Consider the following 27,567-nt stretch of genomic DNA (forward strand, 5'->3'; position numbering starts at 1 on the left):
AACGTCCCAACCTTTTGACTTCTTGAACCCCCAGTTTAGCATTACTGGAAACGGGGGATCACCAGTGAATCATTACTGGGATCCGGGGACCCCCCCTGCTGAATCTTTACTGAAAGCTGGGGACCTAATCTGTTAATATTATTTAATTTTCTAAGCAGTCTCGGACCCCTGGGGAGGCTTCACGGACCCCCAGGGGTCCCCGGACCACAGGTTGGGAACCTCTGGGTATACGAGGCCCCGCCCAAAAAATAAATCTATCCTATCTTGACCTGCCTGCAAGGACCCGTGTGAACACACTACGGGCCTGATTCTAACTTTGGAGGACGGTGTTAAACCGTCCCAAAAGTGGCGGATATACCACCTACCGTATTACGAGTCCATTATATCCTATGGAACTCGTAATACGGTAGGTGGTATATCCGCCACTTTTGGGACGGTTTAACACCGTCCTCCAAAGTTAGAATCAGGCCCTACTTTTCTTCTGATTTCTAGACCAGTGCCCGAGAGCCTCTAAATGTGATGCGATGGAATACACAACTGTGCATCGCCCTCCAACCCCTTTATATTCCAGACAGCGGATACATCTGGCTTCCACAAGCATAAACTGTTTCTGCCAACTGCTCTGAGCTGGTTTTCTACTTGCCCAACAGCTTCAGTTATCATATTCTGGTTATTATTAACGTGCATCGTTTCCCAGCGGACAAGTAAAAAATGTTGCCCATCTGACAAAAAGAGCAATGTATGTCTGTCTGTGTGGCCAGCCACCCCTCCTTGCCTTTATCACCTGCTAAAACCAAAACGCCTCCTTTTGTTTATTTAAGGGAAAGTGAACCCACACAAACACCCGGTGCCCACACAGCTTATGCACACCTCACTGTTCTCACACCAGCCCCACAGCACTGGCTGTGTCTTTCATCAAGGCCTTGTGCACTTTTCAACATGAGAGTGGACCTTTGCAGTGACATAGAACACAGTACTCTCCCAGAAGTAGGTCACTTTGTGAGATTGTGAAACAGAAGTTATCACCCACATTCACACTCACACATACACACACCTACCTGCCCAGTGACTCGGACACCTGGGGTTTGCGTTACAATCGACTATGGCCGTGCTGCAAACATCACCTAACTCCATGACTCACCTCACAACTAGTGTACAATACACAGTCCTCAAGTCACACATCCAACACACTTTCAGTATGCCATACTCAGCCACTAAATGTACCTCCCACCCAACTACATGTATTACACACCACCTTTAAAAATCTACTTACTTGCCCTGCTCAAACAGAACACAGTAGACAGATACACTGACACCGTTGCATAGATCCCCCCCCCAAAATGCCTCCACATTCAAACCTGCTTTTCATATCTTTGACTCCTTAAAATAATTCCTTCCCACTCATCGCCAGTGTGTTAAAAAGTGAATATTCACACTGAAAGAAGTAATTCCAGACAATGTTGAAATGGTTCCGCTTAGATTCAGTTTTTATTCCAGGAAGAAGTGGCGGTCACAGTAAATCAGGCTTCACTCCCCGCTCAACCGCCCATCCTCCTGCATATACATCCCATGGCCCCGTTTGAAAATACGCTGCCTTCTGCGGGCCACCAGCCGCTCGTTCTGACAGCAAGGCATCCTCTGAAATAGTCACGAGCATTACACAGCGTGTGTAGGAGGCTGGCCCTCTAAGTAGTGTACAAAACGAGGTACACTGTGCAGGGGGTCCAGGCAACCACAAGTTGTTTTCCAGAGGCAAAAGCTAGATCCCCTAATGCTTTATTTTGTGAGGTAGCTTGGTCGAGCAGTTAGGCTAATCCTGGAGAGGTGCAAAGCATTTCTTGTACTCACAGTATCAATCATGAACCTCACACATTTGAACGAAAAACTTGAGACCAATTTATAAAAACACTTCAGATTTTTATATACATTTTAAGACCAAGATTATCAAAATTGGTTAAGTACTTTTTGAGTTATGAATTTTTGAAGTTTTAATAAATGCAGTCTTTCTGTGCGTAATTAAGCACCATATGAATCAATAGGCAGTCACTTTAAAAATGCATATAAAACCGCACATTTATGTTACCAGGTTCCGCATTTGCAGGTTGGTCGAGGTCATCGGTGGGCACACTATGCCAGCTGGAGAAGTTCAGGAGGCTCCCCTTTCCATTGGGAGCAGCGCTGGAAAGTGTCTTGGAGCAGGTACAGGGCCACTCAGGGGGACCACTTGGAAAAGGGTGGTTCTTGCAAATTTAAAGGTGGTGCCTTAGGGTCCCCTTGTGGTGCTGAGGTCACAAGTGGTGTGGGACCCGAGGGGGTACAACTGGTTCCTCGTTGCAGGGCGCTGGATGCAGGGTGAGTTGTTGATCCAGGAGCTGTGCTCAACAGAGTCCCTTGGAGCTGCAGGTAGGTCTCTTTGAGGGAAGCTGACAGGACAACGGGGACACTCTGGCAGGAGTCCCTCACCTTGGGCTTCCTCCTGATCCTTTTTCAGCTCTGGGGGAGCTGGTTTTCTTATTGTCCGATCTTCACTGACCAGTACCCAGGGTACTGGTATGGTCCGGCCAGCAGGGGGCACAGTTCCACCAAGCTTGGCACACTTGCAGGGTTTGTCCTGGTGGTCGTTAGTGTGTTGTCGGATCCGGCTGCGACATCCAGTTCTGGAGATATCGGCCGGTCAGTTAAGTGACCCTCACTGGCTTATTGGTTCTTTGCTGGTTGCAGAGTGGTACCTCCATTCAGAAGGGAGATCTTGGGTGATTTGTGAAGCCTGGAGGTCCTCTAGGTTTCTTGAGGTCAGTCCAGTGTCAAACTTCTCCACAGTGGCGATCGTTGTGTGCTGGATGCAGGAGGCAAGGTTTGGCTCCTTTTTCTTGTGCAGCAGACCCACAGTTCTCGTGCCTTGGATCTTCTTTGGGCTAGTCTTCTTTGCCCTTTCGAATCTAAAACCTTGGTCTAGTGGTGCCCACTAAATACTGAATTTAGTGGGTGTTTTAGGGAGAACCTGGTAATGTCCAATGGGACACTTACCTTTGGGTGGCTACACCCACTATAGTGACCACTTCCTGGGGGAAGGGTCACTGCCTTAAACCTAACTGGCTACTTTCCCTCCATTCAAAATGAAGTAAAATGAAAAAGAGGGTCCACCTCGCAGGAAGCACCTTAGGGGTGGTCCATGCCAGGTGAGGCCACTCCTTCTACCCTTTGTTAGGTTTCCTGTCCTTTTCTCCCACCAAAAGTCGGAGTTTACAAAGGGGGATACCAGCTGCTGCTTGCAGAAGGCTTGGGGGTCGAGTTTCAAGGGTGTTAAGCCCTTTGAAGCTCACTGCCAGGACAGTGCACATTCCTGAGGGAGAGGGTGTTAGCTCCTCCACCCAGGAAGGGCATTGTTTTGCAGATCAGAGAGACAGTGCTTTCCCCCACGGTTTGTATATTGGCTGTCTAGAGGTGGCAGCTGGATAAGACCAGTCAGAAACCATGCCAGGATGGTTAGCTTTTACAGGGAGCAACTTTAAGGTGGCCCCTGGGTACATTTAGGGAATTTAGGGATAAATCAAATACTGGCACCAGTTTGGACTTACCATTCCGAGTTGTTTGATACCAAACAACCCAGGGTTCAGAGTGGCCATCATGTAGCTGAGAAACACATGTTGACCGGTGTCCAGCACATGCATTAAAATGGCTTCTCTGTTCACTCACTATGTCCCATTTTTGGCAAGGACACAGTGTGGGCATATTGCTCAAACAGCCATGCCCTCACATATAATATGGAGCACCCTGCCTTAGGACTATAAGGCCTGCCAGAAGGGTGTCTTACCCATAGTAAATGCAGTGAATGGTGGACAGGCACACAGGCAGTGTGCCACGTCAGGTTCGTATTTTAGGGTTGCACCAGAACGCACAGCTTGCAATGGCAGTGCTGGGTGCATCTGGAGGCATGGCCCTAGAGGGCGGCACAATCAGTGCTGCTGCCCTCAGGGGCCTAACCAGAGTAACCCATGCCCTGGGCACATAGGTGCCCACTTACTAGGGACTTATAGTGGTAGCTAAGGAGGAGTCCAATTGTGCCAATGCATCACAACAGATTTAGGGAAAGAGCTCTGGCCCAGGGACCTGGTTAGCAGGGGCCCTGGGCACTGCAATTTCAAGAACACATCAACATCAGGCAAAAAGTGGGGGGATAACCATGTCAAAAAGAGGCCCTCTCTCACAGCGTGTCCTGCTTGTTACTATTCCATTACAACCACCGCCTATAGAAATATAAACGGGGCACAACAGAAATAAATTAGCAGCAAGGACAAATGTGACAGCAAATCTGGACTAGATTAATTAATTGGCCACAGAGAGGCTACGTTGTAAAACATCTCAGTGGGTTAAGACACCTGCTGCAGAGCCAGCCGGCTGGAAGTAACAAGAAGAAAGTCCATCACCCCTGAGGGTTGCTGGTACTCATGGAATGCAGACAGCTTGCAGGTGCTGCTCAATTGTGTCCTGGTGTCAGAAAATGACAACAGGACAGATACAGAGTATTTCCCTGCAAGAAACAGCTGCCAGAACCGGGATCCAGAGCAATCCCTTTACTTTGCAGCACTGGCTGTCCTTCACCCAACACCTGGTGCCACGTTTATAGGGCTGTCCAGTGCTTTAATTGGGAAGGTGCTGTCCGGTACTGAGTACCTGCACTTCTATATTTCCTTTTAAGCACTGGCGCTGCTCTTATCCTCACTGTGCACTTTCAATGCTGTTCCTGTGTCGTGCATCATTCCTCATCCGAGTTCAGTACCACAGGACACTTAGCATCAAGGGCACATTCCACGCCTCCCTTCCACTGGCACCTGCTGAGGTGGTGTCCATCCCATGTGGACTGCAGACAAGGGTGCAGTGAAGCACCGGCCATATTAACCTAACAGAGAACTAGCGTAACAATAGCCCCTGCAGTGCGGGGGGCTCCGAGCTCCAGGTACCCCCCCAAGACAGTTCTCTGTGCACGGGTGGCGGGCCCCTGGCCTGAGAGCTCCTGGCTGGGTGGGAGAGGTCAGGCCCCTCCATGTACGTTGCAGGGCGCCCCCCTCAAGTTTAATTGCGCCGCGTGACGAAGACCACCAGGGACAGACTAAATGCTTCTATCGCCCTCTCTAACTTAGATCTGCGACTCGCAGGTCTTCACAAGACAAAAGCAGAAACCAATAAACACTGCAAGAATTAAAACAACTTACTTGTGCAGTGGGGGCCAAACGGCGCCTAAATAGCCACAAAATGGTGACAGCAACAGAAAAAATAGAAAAGCAAAAAGAAGTGTGAGGCAAATGGAAAGAGAAAGCAAAGGAAGCAAGGAGAAATAGAACGCAAATAAGAAAAGAGATAGAAAGGCAGAACAGAAAGAATAAAAAAAATGAGAGGAGAACAATGACAACAGGATGGTATGACGGGCAGAAGGAAGGACAAGAGGATGGTGAAAAGAAGGATGAAAGAATGAGAATAATGACATGAAAAAAGACAAAATAAGAATGTAAAGGAATGAGAGACAAAGTGAAAGGACGCACAGATGGAAAGATGGAAAGAGGAATGAAAGAAAGAACAGAAAGTATGGAGGAAAGATGGATAGAAAAAAAGAGAGGATAAAAGAAGAAAAGAAGGACAAAAGAAGGTGAAACGAAGAAAAGAATGAAAGAAAGTTGTCATTACAGGTAAATGCGGTTTAGACCACGTTTGTTTGGTGCTTTGAAATGCACAATTTTGGACCATTTCGTGCAAATGTTGCTCAGAGGAAGAGTTCTCGCGGGCTTTAAAGGGAAGGTCAGGATCGCTCACTGTGCTCCGTCCCTTAGTGCCACACAAGGTGGGCATTTTATTGTCCTGGCTGCCCCGTTAGTTGGAGAACACCCGCCCTTGGCTTGGTATTTCCTAATCCTGCAGGAAGGCCACCAGCAGGGGTTTCCCCAGCAGGAAGTGTCATCGATCCTGGTTTGAAAGCTCATTGTTGCTGTGGAGGTGGGTGTTTCCAGGTGGCACCGATGGTGGCACCCAGTGCCGCGCTCTGTGTCTGCTGCCTGGGCTGGCACAGGCCCCAGGATGCCAAAGACGGGTACATCCCTCCTGGGCGTGCAGTAATTAGGTGAAGTAACAAGGGCTGATTCAGAGACCAGATCCTTCCAACTTCCCGGTATTCTCCAGAGTTGGGAAACGCACAGGGGGTGAGGGTGGCGGGAACACTCCTGCTGCAGACCTGCAGGGAGCCTCCGCCCCTCATCCCACCCTCCAGGAGCTATAAACCCGGTCCCCGCCATCACCAGGCGTTCCGAGCCATCTTCAGACCCGAGATGAAGGGAGCCGGCATCTGCCTCCTCGCCCTGGCACTCCTGCTGGGCACTGTGCTGCGGTCCTGCGAGGCTCGTGAGTACAGACCCGGCATGAGTGGGTCTTCTCTCGACACACCGCTCCCTCCTCTGTCCTGCCTCCGTGTCTCCTTCCCTCTAAATCCAGCCCCTTATCCTCGGCCCCCCAGACACTGGCACCCGCACCCTACTCACTGCCCTCTCTCCCCTCCGCGCGCGCCACCCACCAGGCCCCTCTGCCACCGCTCCTTCGACCCTGCCACCCCACAGGCTGAGAAGCTCTGCCTGACGTGCGCTCCTCGCCCAGCCCCCAGACCTCAGCCTGTACCCCCCCGGGAAACATCACTCACATCGCAGTGAATGCAACGACATGCATTTACCACGATGCGTTTACCACGCATGGCTTTACCACGAATATACCTTTACCACGCATGCCTTTACCACGAATGTACCTTTACCACGCATGCCTTTACCACGAATGTACCGTTACCACGCATGGCTTTACCACGAATATACCTTTACCACGCATGCCTTTACCACGAATGTACCTTTACCACGCATGCCTTTACCACGAATGTACCTTTACCACGCATGCCTTTACCACGAATATACCTTTACCACGCATGCCTTTACCACGAATTTCACTGTAAAGGCATGAATGGTGACGGTGTATGCGTGGTAAAGGTTTTTAAGGTAAGTACAGGTAAGTATTAAGTGGGTTGAATTATATATATATATATATATATATGCATTTTCGGGTTTTGGGGTGGTAAGGGCATTTTTAGATTTTAGGCTGAGAATGGGTTTTGGGGTGGTAAGAGCATTTTTAGGTGTTAGGGAGGGTATGGGTATGGGGGTGGTAAGGGTATGTTTAGGTTTTAGGGTGGGTATGGGTTTTGGGGTGGTAAAGGCATTTTTAGGTTTTAGGGTGGGTATGGGATTTGGGGTGGTAAGTTTTTTTTTAGTTTTTAGGGTGGGTATGGGTTTTGGGGTGGTAAGGGCTTTTTTAGGTTTTGGGGTGGGCATGGGTTTTGGGGTGGTAAGGGTATTTTTTTAGGTTTTAGGGTGGGTGTGGGGTTCGGGGTGGTATGGGGTGTTTAGGTTTTAGGGTGGGCATGGGTTTTGGGGGGTAAGGGCATTTTTAGGTTTTAGGGTGGTTATGGATTTTGGGGTGGTAAGGGGTGTTTAGTTTTTAGGGTGGGTATGAGTTTTGGGGTGGTAAGGGCATTTGTAGGTTCTAGGGTGTGCATGGGTTTTGGGGTGGTAAGGTTATTTTTTGCTTTTCGCGTGGGTATGGGTTTTGGGTTGGTTAGGGCATTTTTAGGTTTTAGAGTGGGTTTGGGTTTTGAGGTGGCAAGGGCATTTTTAGGTTTTAGGGTGGGTATGGGTTTTGGGGTGGTAAGGTTTTTTTTTAGGTTTTAGGGTGAGTATTGGGTTTGGTGTGGTAAGGGGTGTTTAGGTTTTAGGGTGGGTATGGGTTTTGGGGTGGTAAGGGCATTTTTAGGTTTGAGGGTGGGTAGGGTTTTTGGGTGGAAAGGTGTGTTCGTGTGTGCGTGTGTGTGTATATATATATATATATATATATATATATATATATATATATATATATATATATATAAAGTATGTTATACTTACCTCTAGTTTTTACCATGCATATGCCTTTACCAACTATGCCTTTACTACGAAAGTTTTGTGGTAAAAGCATATGCATTGTAAAAACATTCTGTGGAAATTGCATGTTTGGTAATGACCATGCATTGTATTTACTGCATTGTAAAGGCATGCGTTGTAAGTGCATGCGTTGTTGCATCATACATCCCCCACTTTGCAGAGTTGTAATGTTTTCATGCCTCCCAGACCACTAATTGCCGTGTCTCTGTGCCCTCAGTGCTCACATGTCCTGGCACCTCTGCCCATGGAGTGGGACTGTGTGTGTTCTGTAAGAGGGCAGGATGATGATGGCATGGGTCGGGACTCAACTCTAGGACATAGACACATCTAGAAGCAGTGCCTAGAGGTTTGGGAGACGATGGAGGATATTTGAAGGTGGGTGGATTCAGCCTCCACTTTGCTGCACCTGACAGACGTTGATAGGTCCACGCCTCGTACACAAAGCCTCTGGACTTGTTGTCAGTCAGCAAAGAGCTGCGTAGAAGCAAGTGAGTGGTACAGGTGAGGGAACTAAAGAGGTGGAGACACAGCTTCAAAGATAAGAAGTATAGAGAAGATGTAGTAGAAAGAATGAGCACCAATGACTGACAGTAGAAGAAACAGTGGGAGAGAGTTCCAAAGAGTGCCGGCAGAAGAATTGATGACATATAAGAGTAGGAGAAAGCTCTAAATTCTGGTGGCAGCAGGACACTGAGGTAGAACTGTAGGAGAGAGTTCTACAAGCTGGTGGTAAGAGAAACAACGAGGTGTAGCAGTGGGAGGAGCTCGAAAGACTGGTGGCAGAAGACACTATGAGCTCTAACAGTAGGAGAGAGCTGTAAATATTGCTAGGAGAAGGAGCGCTGAGGCTCCAACAGATCTAAAGACTGGTAGAAGAAAAAACAGTGAGCACTGATAGTGGTAGAAAGCTCTAAATACCAGTGGTAGAAGGGACGCGGAGCTCTAACAGTGGGAGAGAGCTGTAAACATTTCTGGCAGAGGGCGGCTGAGGCTCCCGCAGTGTAAGAGAAATCTAAAGACTGGTAGAAGAAGAAACAGTGAGCACTGATAGTGGTGGAAAGTTCTAAAGGCTGACAGTGGAGGGGACGCTGAGCTCTAACAGTGGGAGAGAGTTCCAAAGACTGACGGTGGAAGGATCAATGAGCTCTAACAATGGGAGAGAGCTCTAAGGACAGATGCCATTAAAGCTCTAACAGTGGGAGGGAGTTCCAAAGACAGACGGCAGAAGAATCGATGAGCTCTAACAGTGGAGGAAGCTCTAAAGCAGCTTCTCCAACAAGTAGCTCATGAGCTACTGGTAGCTCAGTGGCTCCCTGCAAGTAGCTCTCCTGCACGCAGTCCAGCCTACTAAACCTGGAGCTTTTGTTTTGCTGAACTAGTATATGTATCCTAAAACTGAAAAGCATGTATTCTGGATGAAATCATATGCTCATAAAGTGAAGTCTTAAGAAAAACGGATTTCCAAAATATATTTAAGGCTGATATTTGCATGAAAATTCATGCAATTTTGGCGAGACTTACTACAAATACGATTAACTTGATGCTAGGGGCATGGCAGGTGTGGCTGTCAAGTACAACTCACAGACAGGCTTCCAAATTGATAAATCCTGTTTTTACATTACTGCTTGCAAATCAACCGGATGCACTGAGGTGGCACCTACTAGAAATCTTGCATGGTGTGGCCGCTAATGTAAGCGTGTCTGAGCTGGGCACCATCTCAACACTAATACTAGTGGCTGGGATGATTTTCTTTGAACATAATTAGCTCTAACTTCAGAAAACGTTGGAAACCCCTGCTCTAAAGAATGGTGGCAGAAGTGATGCTGAGTTCTAACAGTGGAGGGAGCTCTAAAGACTGGTGGCAGAAGTGATGCTGAGTTCTAACAGTGGAGGGAGCTCTAAGGACCGGTGGCAGAAGTGATGCTGAGTTATAACAGTGGAGGGAGCTCTATAGACCGGTGGCAGAAGTGATGCTGAGTTATAACAGTGGAGGGAGCTCTAAAGACCGGTGGCAGAAGTGATGCTCAGTTATAACAGTGGAGGGAGCTCTGAAGAGCGGTGGCAGAAGTGATGCTCAGTTATAACAGTGGAGGGAGCTATATAGACTGGTGGCAGAAGTGATGCTGAGTTATAGCAGTGGAGGGAGCTCTAAGGACCGGTGGCAGAAGTGATGCTGAGTTATAACAGTGGAGGGAGCTCTAAAGACCTATGGCAGAAGTGATGCTGAGTTCTAACAGTGGAAGGGAGCTCTAAAGACCTATGGCAGAAGTGATGCTGAGTTATAACAGTGGAGGGAGCTCTATAGACCGGTGGCAGAAATTATGCTGAGTTATAACAGTGGAGGGAGCTCTAAAGACCGGTGGCAGAAGTGATGCTCAGTTATAACAGTGGAGGGAGCTCTAAAGAGCGGTGGCAGAAGTGATGCTCAGTTATAACAGTGGAGGGAGCTATATAGACTGGTGGCAGAAGTGATGCTGAGTTTTAACAGTGGAGGGAGCTCTAAAGACCGGTGGCAGAAGTGACGCTGAGTTATAACAGTGGAGGGAGCCCTAAAGACCGGTGGCAGTAGTGATGCTCAGTTATAACAGTGGAGGGAGCTCTAAAGAACGGTGGCAGAAGTGATGATGAGTTATAACAGTGGAGGGAGCTCTAAAGATCGGTGGCGAAGTGATGCTGAGTTATAACAGTGGAGGGAGCTCTATAGACTGGTGGCAGTAGTGATGCTCAGTTATAACAGTGGAGGGAGCTCTATAGACTGGTTGCAGTAGTGATGTTCAGTTATAACAGTGGAGGGAGCTCTAAAGCCTGGTGGCTGAAGTGATGCTGAGTTTGTGGCAGAAGTGATGCTGAGTTATAACAGCGGAGGGAGCTCTAAAGGCCGGTGGCAGTAGTGATGCTGAGTTATAACAGTGGAGGGAGCTCTACAGACTGGTGGCAGTAGTGATGCTGAGTTTGTGGCAGAAGTGATGCTGAGTTATAGCAGTGGAGGGAGCTCTAAAGACCGGTGGCAGTAGGGATGCTGAGCTCTAATAGTGGAAGAAAACTGTACTGATCTAAAAGAAGGAAGGGTCTCCAGGGATAGATGCCAGACGGGATATTGAACACTAATAGAGGGAGAGAGCACTAAGATGAGTGCCAGAAGTGACACTGAGTTTTAAAAGAGAGAGAGTGAGTTCTGAACCCCGGTGGCAGAAAGGTTGATAACTCTAACAGAGGCAGAGCTTTTGGTTTTTAGGAAGGGATGCACAGCATTCTACTCCACCCAACCTTTCATAATAGGTTGGAGAGTGACAGTCAGCTATAACACCTCTGGTTTGTTTTATTTAATGCCTCCCATCACCTTCATGGATTGTCTGCTGCACCCCGTCAGTGTGATGTTTATTACACTCAGTCACCTTAAGGTACCGCTTTCTGCCTCCTACGTGTATCACATCCTGCCTCCTTCATGTATAATTTCCTCCCACTTTATACATCACCTTCTGCCCCTTCATGCATCAGCTCCTGCCCCCCCTTCATGCATCACCTCCCGCCCCCCCTTCATGCATCACCTCCTGCCCCCCCCTTCATGCATCACCTTCTGCCCCTTCATGCATCACCTCCTGCCCCCCTTCATGCATCACCTCCTGCCCCCCCTTCATGCATCACCTCCCGCCCCCCCTTCATGCATCACCTCCTGCCCCCCCTTCATGCATCACCTCCTGCCCCCCCCTTCATGCATCACCTCCTGCCCCCCCCTTCATGCATCACCTCCTGCCCCCCTTCATGCCTCACCTCCTGCCCCCCTTCATGCATCACCTCCTGCCCCCCCTTCATGCATCACCTCCCGCCCCCCCTTCATGCATCACCTCCTGCCCCCCCCCTTCATGCATCACCTCCTGCCCCCCTTCATGCATCACCTCCTGCCCCCCCCTTCATGCATCACCTCCTGCCCCCCTTCATGCATCACCTCCTGCCCCCCCTTCGTGTATTGCTTCTCGTCCCTTTCATCTGTGTGGATGTTGTTTGCACAGTGTGCTTACTGTATGTTGCTATTTTCAAAGCTTCTTGTCTCTCAAACCTTTCTCTTCCCTGTGTTTGGTAGCTAGCTATATCCTTGTTCTCATGTTATGTGTTAAATTATAGTTAATGTAACGTGGCTAGCAAGTTGACAACACTGTGTAAGAAGGTGGGCAAGTTATAGTACGTTTCAACCTCGGCAGAAATTCTAACTACAACTTTATAATTTCTAATGTTTGTGTAATTTAAGTTGGTTGTGTACCCAAAAAGTAATAACGTTTTCCACACTATAACTTAGACTTAATGTTTGATTTTTCATTCAATTTCAATGCTTTTTTATTTCTTTATAAAAATGTGTTTCAAATCGTAAAGCAATAGGTTTACAAAACTTTGTGGAGATTTGTCAAATGGTAGCAAAATTAATACTAATAAAAAACTCCAAGGAATCTCTGTGATGTCACTAAGCACGTCCATGAGCGACGTAATATGTGAGGCCATAAGCAATGCATTGACGGAGCATACGTTGTAGTTAGAGCTGGTAACTATAGCTGCTGAACTTCTATGGTTTTGTGTAAGTAAATTCAGTAACTAACTATAACGTTCCTGTAACCTTAAATGGAAAAAAATATATATATATTTATATATATATATATATATATATATATATATATATATATATAGATACACATGTATATATATAAATAAATATACACATATATGCAAAACAGAAGAGAGTTTAGGAGGACAGCAGCTCTGGTAAGGCGCACCCTGCAACACCAGCAACAATCTAGATTTGCTGATCTCAAATGTCTGTTATTCTAGCAAAGTTTTTAAGCATAGGATTGACACAGTGTCATCCACGCCGAGCCAGAAAGCTACAAAGTCTTTTTCCATTTGTACAGCAAAATCTTTAAGCATAGGATTGGCCCAGTGCCATCTTTGCAGAGCTGTAAAATGACAAAAGCCTTTCACCACTTCAGGCACAGTATTACACCTTTGGACTGGTCAAATACCATCCAAGTCAACCTGGATTGAGCAAAAGCAACACCTGACACGTGCTTCAATGTCATTACATCTCTCCAGAGAGGTTTAGCTTTGTTCTGACATAAGGGAACACTCAGTATAAGCCAAAAGAACACCCATTCAGGGTTAGAGTGATGCATAAATATTTCAAAACAGAGGAGAGAACTCTGGGTAGTTCCCGAGTTCAGGTGGAGATCAGCTCCAGTAAGGAGCACCCTGCAACACCAGCAACACTCCAGATTTGCTCACCTCAATTTTACCAGTCCAAAGCTGTAATACTGTTCCTGGAGTGGTGAAAGGCTTTACAGCTCGGCAAGGATGGCACTGGGTCAATCCTATACTTAAAGTTTTGCAGTACAAATGGCAAAAGACTGTCACTTTCTACCTCAGCATGGATGGCCCCGTGCCAATCCTATGCTTAAAATGTATCCTAGAAAAACAGACATTTGAGATGAGCAAATCTAGAGTTACTTATATATATATATATATATATATACCACAAACGTTAAAGTGACGTTATAGTTAGGTGAAAATATCTGTTCAAATGTAACATTTTGAACTAAAAAAGGGAAATTCACAAGTTATAGTAATTTCATGCAACAGTAATATGCACTCTTGCCATGCACAGTATTGTCATCAATGGCGTAAGTTCAGATGTCATGGGTGATGTCATCAATGATATTTTAGATACCATGGGTGATGTAATATGTGAGGTCATAAGCAGGGCACGGCAAGCGCGCAAGTTATAGTTACTTAAAAAAAGGAGGGTGTGAGTTCACTGTGTGGGTTGGACGCTTATGGGTGGTTGGCTCTGCGACTAACCAATGGCAAGGGAAGGGAAATGCTTTGATTGTTCCCTCCCCACAGGTCTGTGAGGTGGGGGGTGCCTGTTTGTTGGGGCAGGCTGCAGTGAATTTTTAGAGTTTCTTAACATAACACAATATTTTATTACTATACATAACTATGCCAATCTCCTGCTGTGCATGTCCTTTGGGTGAGGAGGCATCGGTTTGCCACAGGGCCAACCACCCATACATAACCAACCCACCACAGACACTAATGCCCCCCATTTTTAACTAATGGTTTTCTGATCCTGCGGGACTGTTGCATGAACAAGCCTGGCTCCTGTGGGACTGTTGCGCAACCAGGAGGGGTGCTCCTTGGCTCCCAAGAGAGTTCCATGGGATTACAGCAACCAAACAAAAAACAGAATTACACAAATTTGGCAGAGAGTTAGATGTTTACCCAGACAGTGCACTTTTTGTGATTTGATGTACATCCATTCAGTAGTTTATGAGAAATTAAGGTAAAAAATGTATGTATTTCTGGGCGGCAGGGTTAGTGGAAGAGCACGCAACTTTAATTAATAGAGCAATCTGATTGGCTGGAGGGTCTCTTTTCCCATCAGTTGTTGTGCTCCCTCGGGAGCGAGAAGTTACTAGGAGCTGGCAGGGGCTCGAGCTCTGATTGGCTGGCTGAACCATGAGGATAAATGTTGCAGCTGTAATTTCAGGACCAGGGAACCTGGGCCCCGTGTCCTGAAAATTAAGAACAAAAGGCATAACAGAGCAGGGTATGGGTACCCTGACCCTCTGGACCTTGTGGAGGGGTCCCAGAGAGACCTGACTGGGTCAAAAGTAAAAAAAAAAAAACATTTGGAGGATGCTACAATCCTGCAGGACTGTCATTGGAAACAGCAGGTCTCTCTTGCTTCAAGGGCATGCTGGGGCCCACAAGAGTCCCACAGGAGTGGAAAGCCATTTTAAAAAGAAGGAAGGGCATTAGTGTCTGGTTTGGGGGGTTTGGCCGCATATGTGTGGTTGGCCCTGCGGCTAACCCAATTTGTGCAAAGCCAAAGGAAAGGGAATGCGCAGGGGGGTAGGGGTGGCCACCCATAGGGAGTTGGGCACAGGTTCTTGCTGCAGGCCAGACCCTGCGTTCAAACCCATGCTTCATGTGGCCGAATGCAGTGCGGGAGGAGGTTGGCATAGTTATGTATAGTAATAAAATATTACTTTACATAAAAAAACGAAAAATAACTGAAAAAACAATGGGTGTCTGTCGGAAAGTAGCCCTTTTCTAGACTTGTTACCCCCACTTTTTGCCCGTCAGTGTGTTTTACTGTTTTGTCAAGGTGCTTGACTGTATTCACTGGGTTCCTGCTAACCAGGACCCTAGTGATTATGCTCTCTCTCCCCAAACTCTGTATTTCGCTCCATATTTGGCATCCTGTTGCCCCTTATAATTCCCTAGTATATGATACCTAGGTCCCCAGGGCATTGGAGTTCCAGGGGATCCCTATGGGCTGCAGCATATTTTTTGCCACCCATAGGGAGCCCATGCAAAGTGCTTGCAGGACTGTCATTGCAGCCTGTGTAAAAAGGTGCAAGCACCCTTTCACTGCCATTTTACACCGCACCAGGTCACTGGAAAGTCATCCCTATGGCAGGCCTTCCAGCCAAGAGGGCAGGGTGCAGAGTACCTGTGTGTGAGGGCACCACTGCACTAGCATAGGAGCCCCCAAAAACTCCAGGCCCATTTTCCCAGACTTTGTGAGTGCGGGATGCCTTTTTACGCATGTACCAGACATAGGTCACTACCTATGTCTAGCTACATAACAGTAACTCCGAATAATGTCTTGTTTGGTATCAAACATGTTGGAGTCATACCCCATTGCTAATGCCAGCATTGGTTGTATGAGTCCATGTACCCTGGGGGCTCCTTAGAGGATCCCCAGTACTCCCATCTTAGCCTTCTGAGGTTTGGAAGGCAGCCCCAGCTGCTGCCACCTCACAGACAGGTTTATGCCCTCCTGCTGCTTGAACAGCTCAAGCCCAGGAAGGCAAAACAAAGGATTCCCTCTCTCTTTGGAAATAGGTGTTACAGGCTTGGGAGGGGTAGCCTCCCCAAGCCACTGGAAATGCTTGCTTTGAAGGGCACATTTGGTGCCCTCCATGCATAATCAGTCTACACCGGTTGAGGGACTGCTCTGGTGCGAAACTTGACAAAGGAAAGGAGAGTAACCACTCCCCTGTCCATCACCACCCCAGGGGTGATGCTCAGAGCTCCTCCAGAGGGTCCCTGGGTTCTGCCATCTTGTTTCCAAGGTTGGCAGGGAACTCTGGGGGCATCTGAGTGGCCAGTGCCAGCAGGTGATGTCAGAGCCCTCCCCTGATAGGTGCTTACCTGGTTAGGTGACCAATCCTCCTTTCAAGGCGATTTAGCGTCTCTCTCTTGGGTGGTTTCTCAGATTCGGATTGCAAGACTCCGGCAGGACTTCTCAGCATCCTTTTACCTCTATTTCTCATAGAAGAAACTGCATCTGGACCCTCCAGGAACCTACAAGCTGCAACAAAGAAGCAAGACGCCCCCTGCAACATTGTATCTCTGGCTCCTGCCAGCAACTGCAACAGTTTCCCAGTCGTGCGTCCACTGGAGACAGTCAGGAATCTACTGCTGGTGTCTTGCAGTCTCTTCTGGTCTTTGCAATATTCTTCTTTTCTTCTATGTGGGTGGTTTTGAGAAACTACAGTACTTCCTGGAGGCTGGGGGGTGTTGTGGCACTTCCCTTTGTGCTTTTCTGAAACTTCCAGCTCCCCTCTACACACTCCACTTGTCTAGGTGGGAGACCGATATTCGCATTCCACTTTCTTAGTATATGGTTGGTCCTCCCTCAGGCCCGTTATTCTCTATGAGATTTTGTATATCTTGCACTGTTTTCTAACTGTTTTTATGCCTAATTCTGCATTCTGGTCTATGTATATAGTGTATTACCTACCTCGCAACGTGGTATATCCTCTATGGTATTTCTTTCATATGTGTAAGTACTAGGTGTGACTACAGTGGTATTGCATGGGCTTTGCATGTCTCCTAGATAAGCCTTGGCTGCTCATCCACAGCTACCTCTAGGGAGCCTGGCTTCTAGACACTGACTACACTTCTCTAATAAGGGATAACTAGACCAGGTATGAGGTGTAAGTACTATAGGTACCCACCACACACCAGGCCAGCTTCCTACAGTGTTGGTTGTGTTTGCTTGAAATAATTATAACAGGTACATTTCAGTTTTTTTTCTTAGTTTAGAATGTTATATTCACATTGTAATTTTCACCTAAATATAACATAATTTTAACCTTTGTTTTTTACAGTGAATTTCTGAGATTTTTTCTAATACAAAGTATTATATTGTTATCATAGTTAACTATAACGTCACTTAAACCTTTGGTCTTATATATCCCCCGATGGTGGTCATCACTGGGTAATTATTGTTAGGGCTGCATTTACATAGGAAACGCCTTTTGTGCTAATATCTTTGGCGCCGTTTAGCAAATCTCCATGAAACTTTCCCAGAAATTTCTACTTTTTTACTAGTTTGTCCATTGATGGATCTATTAAGCGGGGTTGAGTGTTTTCCCCTTTCATTTTTCCATAGGAACTTTAGACAGCTATAGCCCAAACAGCCCAATGGATTTGTAACAAACATGTCAGAAAGTTAGATATTAGTTCAGCAAGAGTGCTTTTTGTGTTTTGGTGTAAATCCTTTCAGTAAGTTTGGCAAAATTAAGGTTAGGAAATTGTATACATCAAGCTGTGGAGAATCTGCGGAGCCGATCTGATTGGCTGCCACCATCTCAACCAGGAAGTGGGGACAGCCATCTTAGGACTCAGGACTTGGTCCCAAGCCTTAGGAAAAACGCACAAAAAGACATAAAGGGGCAGGATAGTAGTGATACCATACACCCTAGGCCTGGTGGGGGGATCCCAGAGGGATTCCGTCTGGGGCCCAAAACGTTTTTTTTTTTTTTTTGCTGTGAATTCCCAGAGGATCAGCAAATCTGGGGCAAAATTTATTTATTTTTTAAAAACCTGGGTGGACCAGGGACGGGAAGGTATAGTGTTTACTTAAGGGAGAGTGGGGTGCGTGACCCCCTTTCTAGGCCTCCAAGAGGCCCCTGGAACACCATTTCCCCAGGGCCATATAACAAATGGAGGTTGGGAGGTGTGGTACCCCTCCTCAAGCCTCCATGAGGGCCCGGGGACCCCACCCCCGGGGATGACAATTTAAAAAAGGAGAGGGGGGTGTGCAGCCAACCCCTCCAAGCCAGGAGAGGCCCTAGGGAGCCCATCCCCAGGGCCATCTTTTCAACAAAGGGGAGGGGGCTCCCCTCCCTGAGCCATACAATGTCTCCTGGGACCACATCCCCCAGGGACATCTCGGCTACACTATCCCAGGGTCCCCAACCCCCATGTACACCATCTAGTTCCCTGCCTGCGGGCACAGGCATGGAAAATGCCAAGTTCTCCCAACAGGGCAGAATCATAAAGCTACTACCGCCCAATGGAAGATCAAACCATTTCTCTGCCCACGTTCTTGGGCAGGGAAATGCTTTGATTGCTCCCACCCCACGGAGCAAAAGTACACTGCTCTATCAGGGTTAGAGCAATGCCGGCTCCCACTACACCAGTGATGGCTGCAATCGGGGGAGCCGGAGCACCCCTTCTTTAAAGAGGACTAGTTGTAGCTTGCAGTGAGCTGACAGGGCCTTGGGGACCCTGGGGCTCCCCCCGCAGCCACTTAGAAAAAAAAAATGACTGGGTGTGGGAACGGGACACCCAGAAAACAAACCAAAACAACAAAATGTGAATAACAAATGAACGGTCACAGCCTCTCACTTATTATTCACTGCTCCTTTAAGGATTGCCTCATCATGTCCTGGGAGGGCTACTTACATATATTTTGTTTTTGATGATGTCCCTAGATGGGGCAGGGATATCACAAATTGTTTTTTAATGTTGTGGAGCAGCTGTAGGAATATGTGCAGCCCCCCCATCAACACTAGAAAAAAACATAAATCTCCTGGTTCATTGAAACCTTGAGCCCAGGAGAACTTTCCTCTATAGCTGGGATTGCAGTGCCACCTGGGGCGGGGGGGGTGATTGAACTTTATGTGTTAAAGTGTCAAAGATATTACACATTAAATACATGCCCTTTATGTAGTTATTTTTACCACTGCATTTTTTGGGGTGTAAAACATGAAAAGGTAGAACAGAGACTTATTATTTTTCTTAAAAAAAATATTAGATATCTCTGACTATTTATTTTCGCATTTTTCACTCCCATGATGTAACAATAAAAGCTACATAAAAAGAGTCACAGACATGGAGTTCAATAAAACCTTATTAAATAAGTCAATATTGAAATATACATTTGATTAAAATTATTGGTAATTTATAGGAAAGATAATAGATCTGCTTTCTCCATAGGGTGGATGTGGAGAGGTGGAGGGGTGGAAGGGAGCAGGGGTTAGGGGGATCCTGGCTGCCTGCAGGAGTTGGCCGCTGACCAGGCCCTGTGGCCCACCCCCCTGCCATGAACAATCAAAGGCAGCGTGGGGTTGCCTGCCTGTGAGGGGTCAACCCCCCTCCATGTCGCATGGCTGAAGGTGGGAGGTATTTACTTTAAAGAAAACCCTAGAAATTCACTGAAAAAATAAAGGTTAAAGCAATGTTATAGTTAGGTAAAATGTTCGGTAACAACGTAAAGTTTTAACTCTTAAAAAGACAGAAATTCACCACTTATAGTTATCTGAAGTAACTATAACTCGTGCCCTTGCGAAGCACTGATAATTACTGCACATATTACATCACTCATGACATCGTCTATGACATCATTGATAATAAATAACACTGCAACATTTGCAATAAAATTATTGATGGGAAAACTGCATGGCGGAGGTTGCATACTGCAAGGCTGAGCAGGAGTACACTTATGACTGTTTATGGTTGCTAAAGTAACCATAGACGTGCAGTTTCTGAATAGCAATGAGCCTCGACACGCAGTTTGTGAATATGGGCTTTCTCTTTTGTTGGTGGGTGTTTTCTATTTGTATGTCCCTAAGTAAAATCCCTCCTTACCCCTCCTTAATACTTTCCCACATAGTAACAAGTACTACTGAGGTTCCTCCCACTCCCCCAGGTTCTTCCAATATTTACTACTAAAACATAGGCCTACATGTGCAAAGACCTCCGCAACCAGGGCAGAAAACTCAGCACAGAAAAGATAAGAGAGATGGAGTCGGAGCACTGTTGACATAGGTTTGTGAATAGAATTTTGTAGTACGTGAGTAATACTATTTAGTACTACACACTGCAGGTTGTGAGTAGGCCCTGAAGACTTCAGGCACTGTAATCCATATTGTGATATGATCAGAGGTTGTGTCAACTTTTAAAAGCTGGGATACTGCTGGAAATTTGAATTGGTGCCATGAGCTGAGCCTATGAAACCTTTGAAAGAGACAGATTTTTCCTACTACCCTTGGGCTTAGACAGGCAGGGGTTTGGTGTTGGTAGATAAGTAGTCACTAAGGCATGCAGCGGCGGTGGTACCAGAACAGCCAAGAGACATGTGCCTGTGCTTACACGTGAGCAGTCACAAAGCAGGTAACAGTGCTGGTATATGAGCAGTCTCAAGGCAGGCGGTGTGAGTGGTATTTGACCAGTCAGAAGGCAGTTGGTGGTGATGGCATGAGAGCAGTCGCAGGCAGGTGGTGGTGGCATTTGATAAATAAGGTGGCAGGTGGCAGGGGTGGCAGGAGAGCAGTCACAAGGCAGGTGGGAGGTCTGGCATGAGAGCAGTCACAAGGCAGGTGGGAGGGCTGGCATGAGAGCAGTCACAAGGCAGGTGGTGGTCGTATTTGACCAGTCAGAAGGCAGGTGACAGGGCTGGCAGGACAGCAGTCACAAGGCAGGTGCAAGTGCTGGTATATGAGCAATTACACAGCAGGTGGTGGGTGTAGTGTTTTTGATATTATGCACGCTAGGACCCTGCGATCCTGGGTGGAGTCTAGACAGGAATGACATATTCTGATGGGAGGTGTTAAGGTGTGGTTATAAAAGTTATGACACAATGCATGCAGAGACTGATAGTATGTTGTGGAATAAAGATGTTTGCTACAGAGCTCTGTGTGTGACATATTTATTGGTATGCTCCCGGGCTGGGGAAGACGTCACAAATGGTGACAAGTAGGGAATACATGCCCGAGGAAGCAAAGGTGCTCTCCCTGAGAGTTTGCAAAGTTACAGCAAACTGTCTGTGCATGCCACATGCGCCCCAAATTGAAGCAAAGTGGTTGGCACATGTGGAGTCAAAGCCTTACTCCAACCCATACACAGCCTTCGAAGAAGCTGAAAGCCCTGCAGAGGAGCACATTCGAAAAGCCCGCAAATACCCGATGGTAAGACAGGAAGAAGTGATACTGCGCTATGCGTTTTCACAGAGCCCTCACTAATATGAAGCAAACGGCAAAGGCAGTGATGACCAGGTATGAAAACAGAATACTATTTACCGGCACAAGCGAGCGAAGTGCTATCCAACCTTGAAAATCAATTGTGACAACCAGGTCCAAGCAATGGGGTGTTTCGTGGAAGGGTTACTAGTGCCACTAGCAAAAGGAAAGCTGCCTGAACAGCACGTTCTCTCAACGGCGGGAGAAGAAGCGCAAAGTACAATGCAGCTACATCCCTGAAGCAACCACCTTTGTTTGAGACTGCAAAAAAACAGAACATTGGTGTCATGTGGACTGCATGGATCAAAATGTTTGGTAATTTTATAGATGCACTTGGAGAAGTAGATGATAAGAAAATCATTAAGTATTTGAAAAACTTTGCCGGGGAAGGAGTGAAAGAAGAGGTATAGAAAGTCTCACAAGCTGAAGCAACATCGTACCAAAAGCTATAAGAAGCACTGGATGCCAAGTTCATTCTGATGCCAAATGTCGACTATGAGAGGTACATCTTCAACCAAGCACAACAAGCTGGTGAAACGAAGGATGAATTTGTTGAGAGGCTTCTCAAACACTGTAGTTTCTCTGACTTTAATGATAAAGAAACCATGTACCTCTGAGCCACTGATGGCTGCCTGTCAGATTCCTTCAGAAGACGCATATTGAGAAAGCCACTAAGTTTAAAAAACATGCTAATGGCTGCAAGGGCCACCGTTGATTATGAATCACCGTTGATTATGAAAATCAAACAAAAGCATATAATAAATGCACATGATACCATGTCTCTGAAGAATAAAAAGTTATGCTTCTGATGTGGCTTTTCAATTCCCTATGAAGGTAGATGTCCAGCAATAGGACACACATGCAAAGGGAGCAGGAAGGAAAACTACTTCATAGTGGTCTGCAAAGCAAAAGAGAAACCAAGTGTGTCACAGTGAGAAGAGAAAATAGACGCCAGAAGCTTTCTGGCACATTCTTGCCACTCCCATAGAGCCAAAAGGCAACACCAGTTACAACAACTAGAAACCAAGCACAGTCGTTCACCGACAAATCCGTCATACAAATGCTCTTCAACGTCATTGTAAAGCACTGACAAAGAAGAAGGATGTGTATTAATGATATCAAATAAGGAATGACACGTACAAATAGGATTAGCTGCTTTGGAAGCACATCAAAAGTCAAAAAAATAATCACCAAACGAAGCGACAAAATTCATTTGGACATAGTCCTAAAATTACATTTTAGGTGAACAGCTGCCCCATAACCTTCATTATAGACGGTGGTGCGTTGATTAACATCATGCGAGTAGAAAACGCCAACAGCCTGTCTGTTAGGCAAGGATGCCCCCTTTCTCCTCTGCTTTTCGCTCTCAGCATAGAACCGCTGGCTGCCAGAATAAGAGCAAACCCCAATATCCAGGGGATTCACTTTGGCCCAGATGAACATAAGATCTCACTATTTGCGGACAATGTTTTGTTATCCCTCACTTCTCCCTGCTCCTCATTATCAGCCCTCCAAACAGAACTCAGACAATATGAGAGAGTGTGCAGCTTTCGATTAAATCTTAAAAAATCCTACCTACTTAACGACTCTCCTTCTACACCCCGACTCGGCGTCTCCACTCCGCCGACCTTGCCCTTCTCAAGACCTGGCTGTTCGAGGTGTAGCAGCACCTCCCCCCACCATGTCCCCCCTCCCCTCCTCCACACCTTGAGACCCTCACGGGTGAGTAGTGCGCTTTACAAATCCCTGATTGATTGATTGACTTAATGTGATGACTCCCCCACCCGAGATGGAGAAGACCACCTTTGCTTCCCCCTTGCAATGGGTTCAAAAGGAGATTACATACTTAAAGCTTACTCCCAAGGCGTATTATACACCTCTACTCCTGCCTCGCTGTACATCCTCTGGATTGGACGCATACGGGCAATAAAAATGACAGTACTCCCCAGCTCTTACATTTGTTTCAAGAGCTTCCAATCGAGGTTCACAGGGAGTATTTTAGGGAAATCTACTCAATGAGAACTGGCTTCATACGGCAGGGAAGTAGGGCAAAGCTGTACCATAAACTGCTGACGTGCCCGAAGGAATCTGCTGGCCTAGCATTACCAGACTTCCTAGCTTATTACAGGGTGGCACAATTGCACTTCATCACAGCGTCGGATAAGATCTGGCTGCATATGGATCGAGTGGTGGCAGGACAGACAATATGGGATATCCTCTGTAAGCCCAATCAAAACCGCCTGCGGAATGCTTATCTCAGCACTCCCACAGCCACTATATTGAAAGTGTAGGACATAGACATTAACTCATATGGGCTGATGAAATTCCTCTCTCCTCACTCACCTATTTACTATAATGCCGCCTTTCCCCCGGCAGTACTTCCCAGTTCTTTGACAGATGTTCGGAGGCAGGATGCTTAACAATTTCTAATTTATTTTATGGGCAGGTCACAATGATGTTTGAAAACTGCTGCCACAGTTTCAATCTACCGGCCTTTGAAATCTTTCATTTTACCCAACTGAAACAATGGGTAATGCAGCCACAGGTGCATCTTGCCGCTATCAGAGAGTTGCACCCATCGAGGGGTTTGTACAGAATGCTGGTGGAACCTGGGGATTTATCTCCTTTTTGTATGCATTATTGATGTCTGGTGGTTGCTACCCCAACCCCGGTCACGTCACCTTTTGGGAACAACACTAGGAGTTACAATAGTGACAAACAATGGGTTACACTCTATTGGACATTTTTAGGTATAACTGCTCTATGTGTCTATGGGAGGCAAACTACAAGCTCCTTTATGATTAGTACCTTTACCCTGAGAAACATAAAATAATTTTCCCAAACACATCTGATTTATGCTGGAGGGGGTGTGGGATGCTAGGGTACTTTAAACATATCCTTTGGGACTGTCAAACTATTGAACTTTATTGGAATGAAGTACTGGCACAAATAAAGGAGATTTTAGGCTATCCTATTCCCGAAAGGCCTATTCCCGACAGGCCAGAATGTGTACTACAGTGTCTTCCGGATCCTTCACTAAAACACCAGACTATGGGTGACCGCTCTATTTGTGGCTATGGTTAGGAGTGGCCAAGATGGCCTTAGTGGCAGCATGGAAGAGCCCCGATGCCCGGTCCATGTCCCAGAGCTCTCTCCATGGAGTGAATGGCTGAAATGAGGATGAACTTTGAATATATTTGCGGTCCCCTGGTGGAGTTCCTCTCCAGTGGACTTCCGTCCTTCTACCTCTCACCCCCATTTACAGGCGCTTCAGCTTTTTCAGACTTAGACCTCCTCCCCCACACTTACTTGTTGTAGACTATAGAACTTCATGTTCCTGCCCCCCATGTACTGGATCCCATTTCTGGTATCTCCCTGTGGAGAATCGCTGCCTCCTCCATGCCAATGTGGCGTGTGACCTCCTAAATTAGGCTTAGGTGACACATAATAGGGCAGTGACATCTATTACCCTCAAAGTTTGACTCCAGTCTTTTGACTCAGACAGGAGTAATAAAATCATCAAATAAAATAATAAGAACAATGTTAGAAATTGGGTCTTTGGTTGGCAGTCAGGTTACCCCCTGTCCAAGCAAGGACCCTCACTCTAGTCGCTCTAGTCAGGGTAAGTCACACACAATCCAAATTATCCTGTGCCCACCCTCTGGTAGTTTGGCACTGAGCAGTCAGGCTTAACTTAGAAGGCAATGTGTAAAGTATTGGTGCAATAAATCATACAATAACAAAAACTACACCACAGAGTGTTTAGAAAAATATATAATATTTATCTGGATATTTGCAGGTCAAAACGATCAAAGATGCAATAAGTAAATGTAAAGATATCACTGAAAGTGATATAAAGTGTCTTAAATCTTTTTAAAGCAAACAAAGTTGCTTTCAAGCTCAAAGTACCTGGTTCGCCACAAAGGGCCGCAAAGGAGGAGAATCGGGGAAACAAAGGGGTGTGCGTTGATTTCTCGGGCCGCACACGGTGATGCGTTGTTTAGTTTCCATGCAGGGACGGCTGTGCGTCAATTTCCGGTGCTTGGTCGTGGATTCACTTCAGGTTGCAGGGTTTTCAAACGTCCCAGGGTCTGTGCTTGGAATCCTGGGCTTGCGGAGCGAAGTCACAAGCGCTGCTTCGATCCGGTGGGCGTAGCATGGAATTTTCTCCTGCACGGCATATGCTGAGTCGATTTCCCCGCTGGAAGTCGGGCTGCATCATCCCAGGTCAGCTGTACATCGATCCGGTGGGCCGTGCGTCGAAGTTCCGGTCGCAACGCAGGCGCCGCGTGGATCCTCTCCTTGCGTAGTCGTGCTGCGTCGTTCCGGTTCGGCGTGCGGTCAATTTCTCACCGCGGGGCAGGCTGTGCGTCGGTTTTAGCAAGCTGTGCGTCAAATTTTCGCCGCACAGGGAATCCAGTTACAAGAGAGAAGTCTTTTTGATCCTGAGACTTCAGGGAACAGGAGGCAAGCTCTATCCAAGCCCTTGGAGAGCACTTCTTCACCACAGCCAGAGAGCAGCAAGGCAGCAGGCCAACAGCAAGGTAGCAGTCCTTCACAGAAAGCAGTCAGGTGAGTCCTTTGGGCAGTCAGGCAGTTCTTCTTGGCAGGATGCAGGTTCTGGTTCCAGTTTTCTTCTCCAGGAAGTGTCTGTGAGGTAGAGTGTCTAAAGTCTGTGGTTTTGGGTCCTCTTCTTATACCCACTTCAAAGGAAAGTCTCACTGGATTGTGAAATCCTGCCTTGCCCAGACAAGGCCTCAGACACACACCAGGGGGTTGGAGTCTGCATTGTGTGAGGGCAGGCACAGCCCTTTCAGGTGCGAGTTACCACTCCTTCCCTCCCTCCTAGCACTGATGGCTCATTGGAATATGCAGGCTACACCCCAGCACCCATTGTGTCACTGTATGGAGAGAGGTGCAAACAGCCCAACTGTCAAACGAACCCAGACAGGGAATCCACAAACAGGCAGAGTCACAAAGTGGTTCAAGCAAGAAAATGCTCACTTTACTAAAAGATGTATTTTTAAATTATGAGTTCAGAGGTTCCAAACTCCACGTCTATCTGCTCCTAAAGGGAAGCTACGCTTTAAGCATGTTTAAAGGCAGTCCCCAGGTTAACCTATGAGAGAGATAGGCCTTGCAACAGTGAAAAACGAATTTGGCAGTATCTCACTGTCAGGACATATAAAACAGAATAGTATATGTCCTACCTTAACCATACACTGCACCCTGCCCATGGGGCTACCTAGGGCCTACCTTAGGGGTGTCTTACATCTAGGAAAAGGGAAGGGTCAGGCCTGGCAAGTGGGTACATTTGCCAAGTCGAAATTACAGTTTCAAACTGCACACACAGACACTGCAGTGGCAGGTCTGAGACAGGATTACAGTGCTACTTATGTGGGTGACACAATCAGTGCTGCATGCCCACTAGTAGCATTTCATTTACAGGCCCTGGGCACCTCTAGTGTGCACTTTGCTAGGGACTTATTAGTAAATCAAATATGCCAATCATGGATAAACCAATTAATAGTACAATTTATGCAGAGAGCATATGCACTTTGTCACTGGTTAGCAGTGGTAAAGTGCTCAGAGTTCAAAAGCCAACAAAAACAGGTCAGTAAAAATAGGATGAAGGAGGCAAAAGGTTTGGGGATGACCCTGTAAAAAGGGCCAGGTCCAACATGACTCACCACCAGCCTAAAGCCAGGGGAGAACAATCATTATCCTGATGTACTTCCCTGATTGAGGCAATAGAACAAGGACCGAGGCCCACAACAGCAGGGGCATGTTCCAGTTCTACGCCTTCCTGACTTCACTTGTATCTCTCTGTCCATACTCTCAGGGCCCACTAAGCCAACCCCTGGGGAATCTTTCTCCTCACCTGCGGATACCATCTGTGCAGCACCTAACCTTACTTTGCTCACAGGTGTATCCCAGGGGACGGATAGTACCACCAGGGCCAACACAGTGGTGTTCCCACTCTACCCCCCGGAGTGTGACTTTTGCCCCCCCCCAGGGGTAACTCTGTCCACCAGGACAGCAAGCCACAGTGGCCACTGACAGCTGTCAGGGATGAGAGCCAGGCCCCAGGCGTCTCAAAGCTCTCCAACCACTGTGACTGTGGAGAGTGAGGGGCGGTCGCCCCAGATGCTGGGCACCCTTTCACCACTCTCTCTTCCACCAGGTCCGGGATGACAGCCGGACCCTGGTCCTCCCCTCTGGGGCTCTGTACCCTCCCTCCTGGAGCGGAACCCCCAGAG

The 27,567-nt window shown here is 47.1% G+C and overlaps 1 protein-coding gene across 1 annotated transcript in view; it reads left to right on the plus strand.

Annotated features, from left to right (window-relative positions):
• Positions 1-6,164: 6,164 nt before the first annotated feature.
• LOC138295216 (caltrin-like protein 2) overlaps positions 6,165-27,567 on the plus strand; it is a 40,098-nt gene continuing 18,695 nt past the window's right edge. Inside the window, exon 1 of the mRNA XM_069233390.1 lies at positions 6,165-6,390. Coding sequence (XP_069089491.1) covers positions 6,318-6,390 — 73 coding nt within the window. The 5' untranslated portion in view covers positions 6,165-6,317. The remainder of the gene's footprint in view (positions 6,391-27,567) is intronic.

Source organism: Pleurodeles waltl, chromosome 5, assembly GCF_031143425.1.
Source record: "Pleurodeles waltl isolate 20211129_DDA chromosome 5, aPleWal1.hap1.20221129, whole genome shotgun sequence".
NCBI lineage: Eukaryota > Metazoa > Chordata > Amphibia > Caudata > Salamandridae > Pleurodeles > Pleurodeles waltl.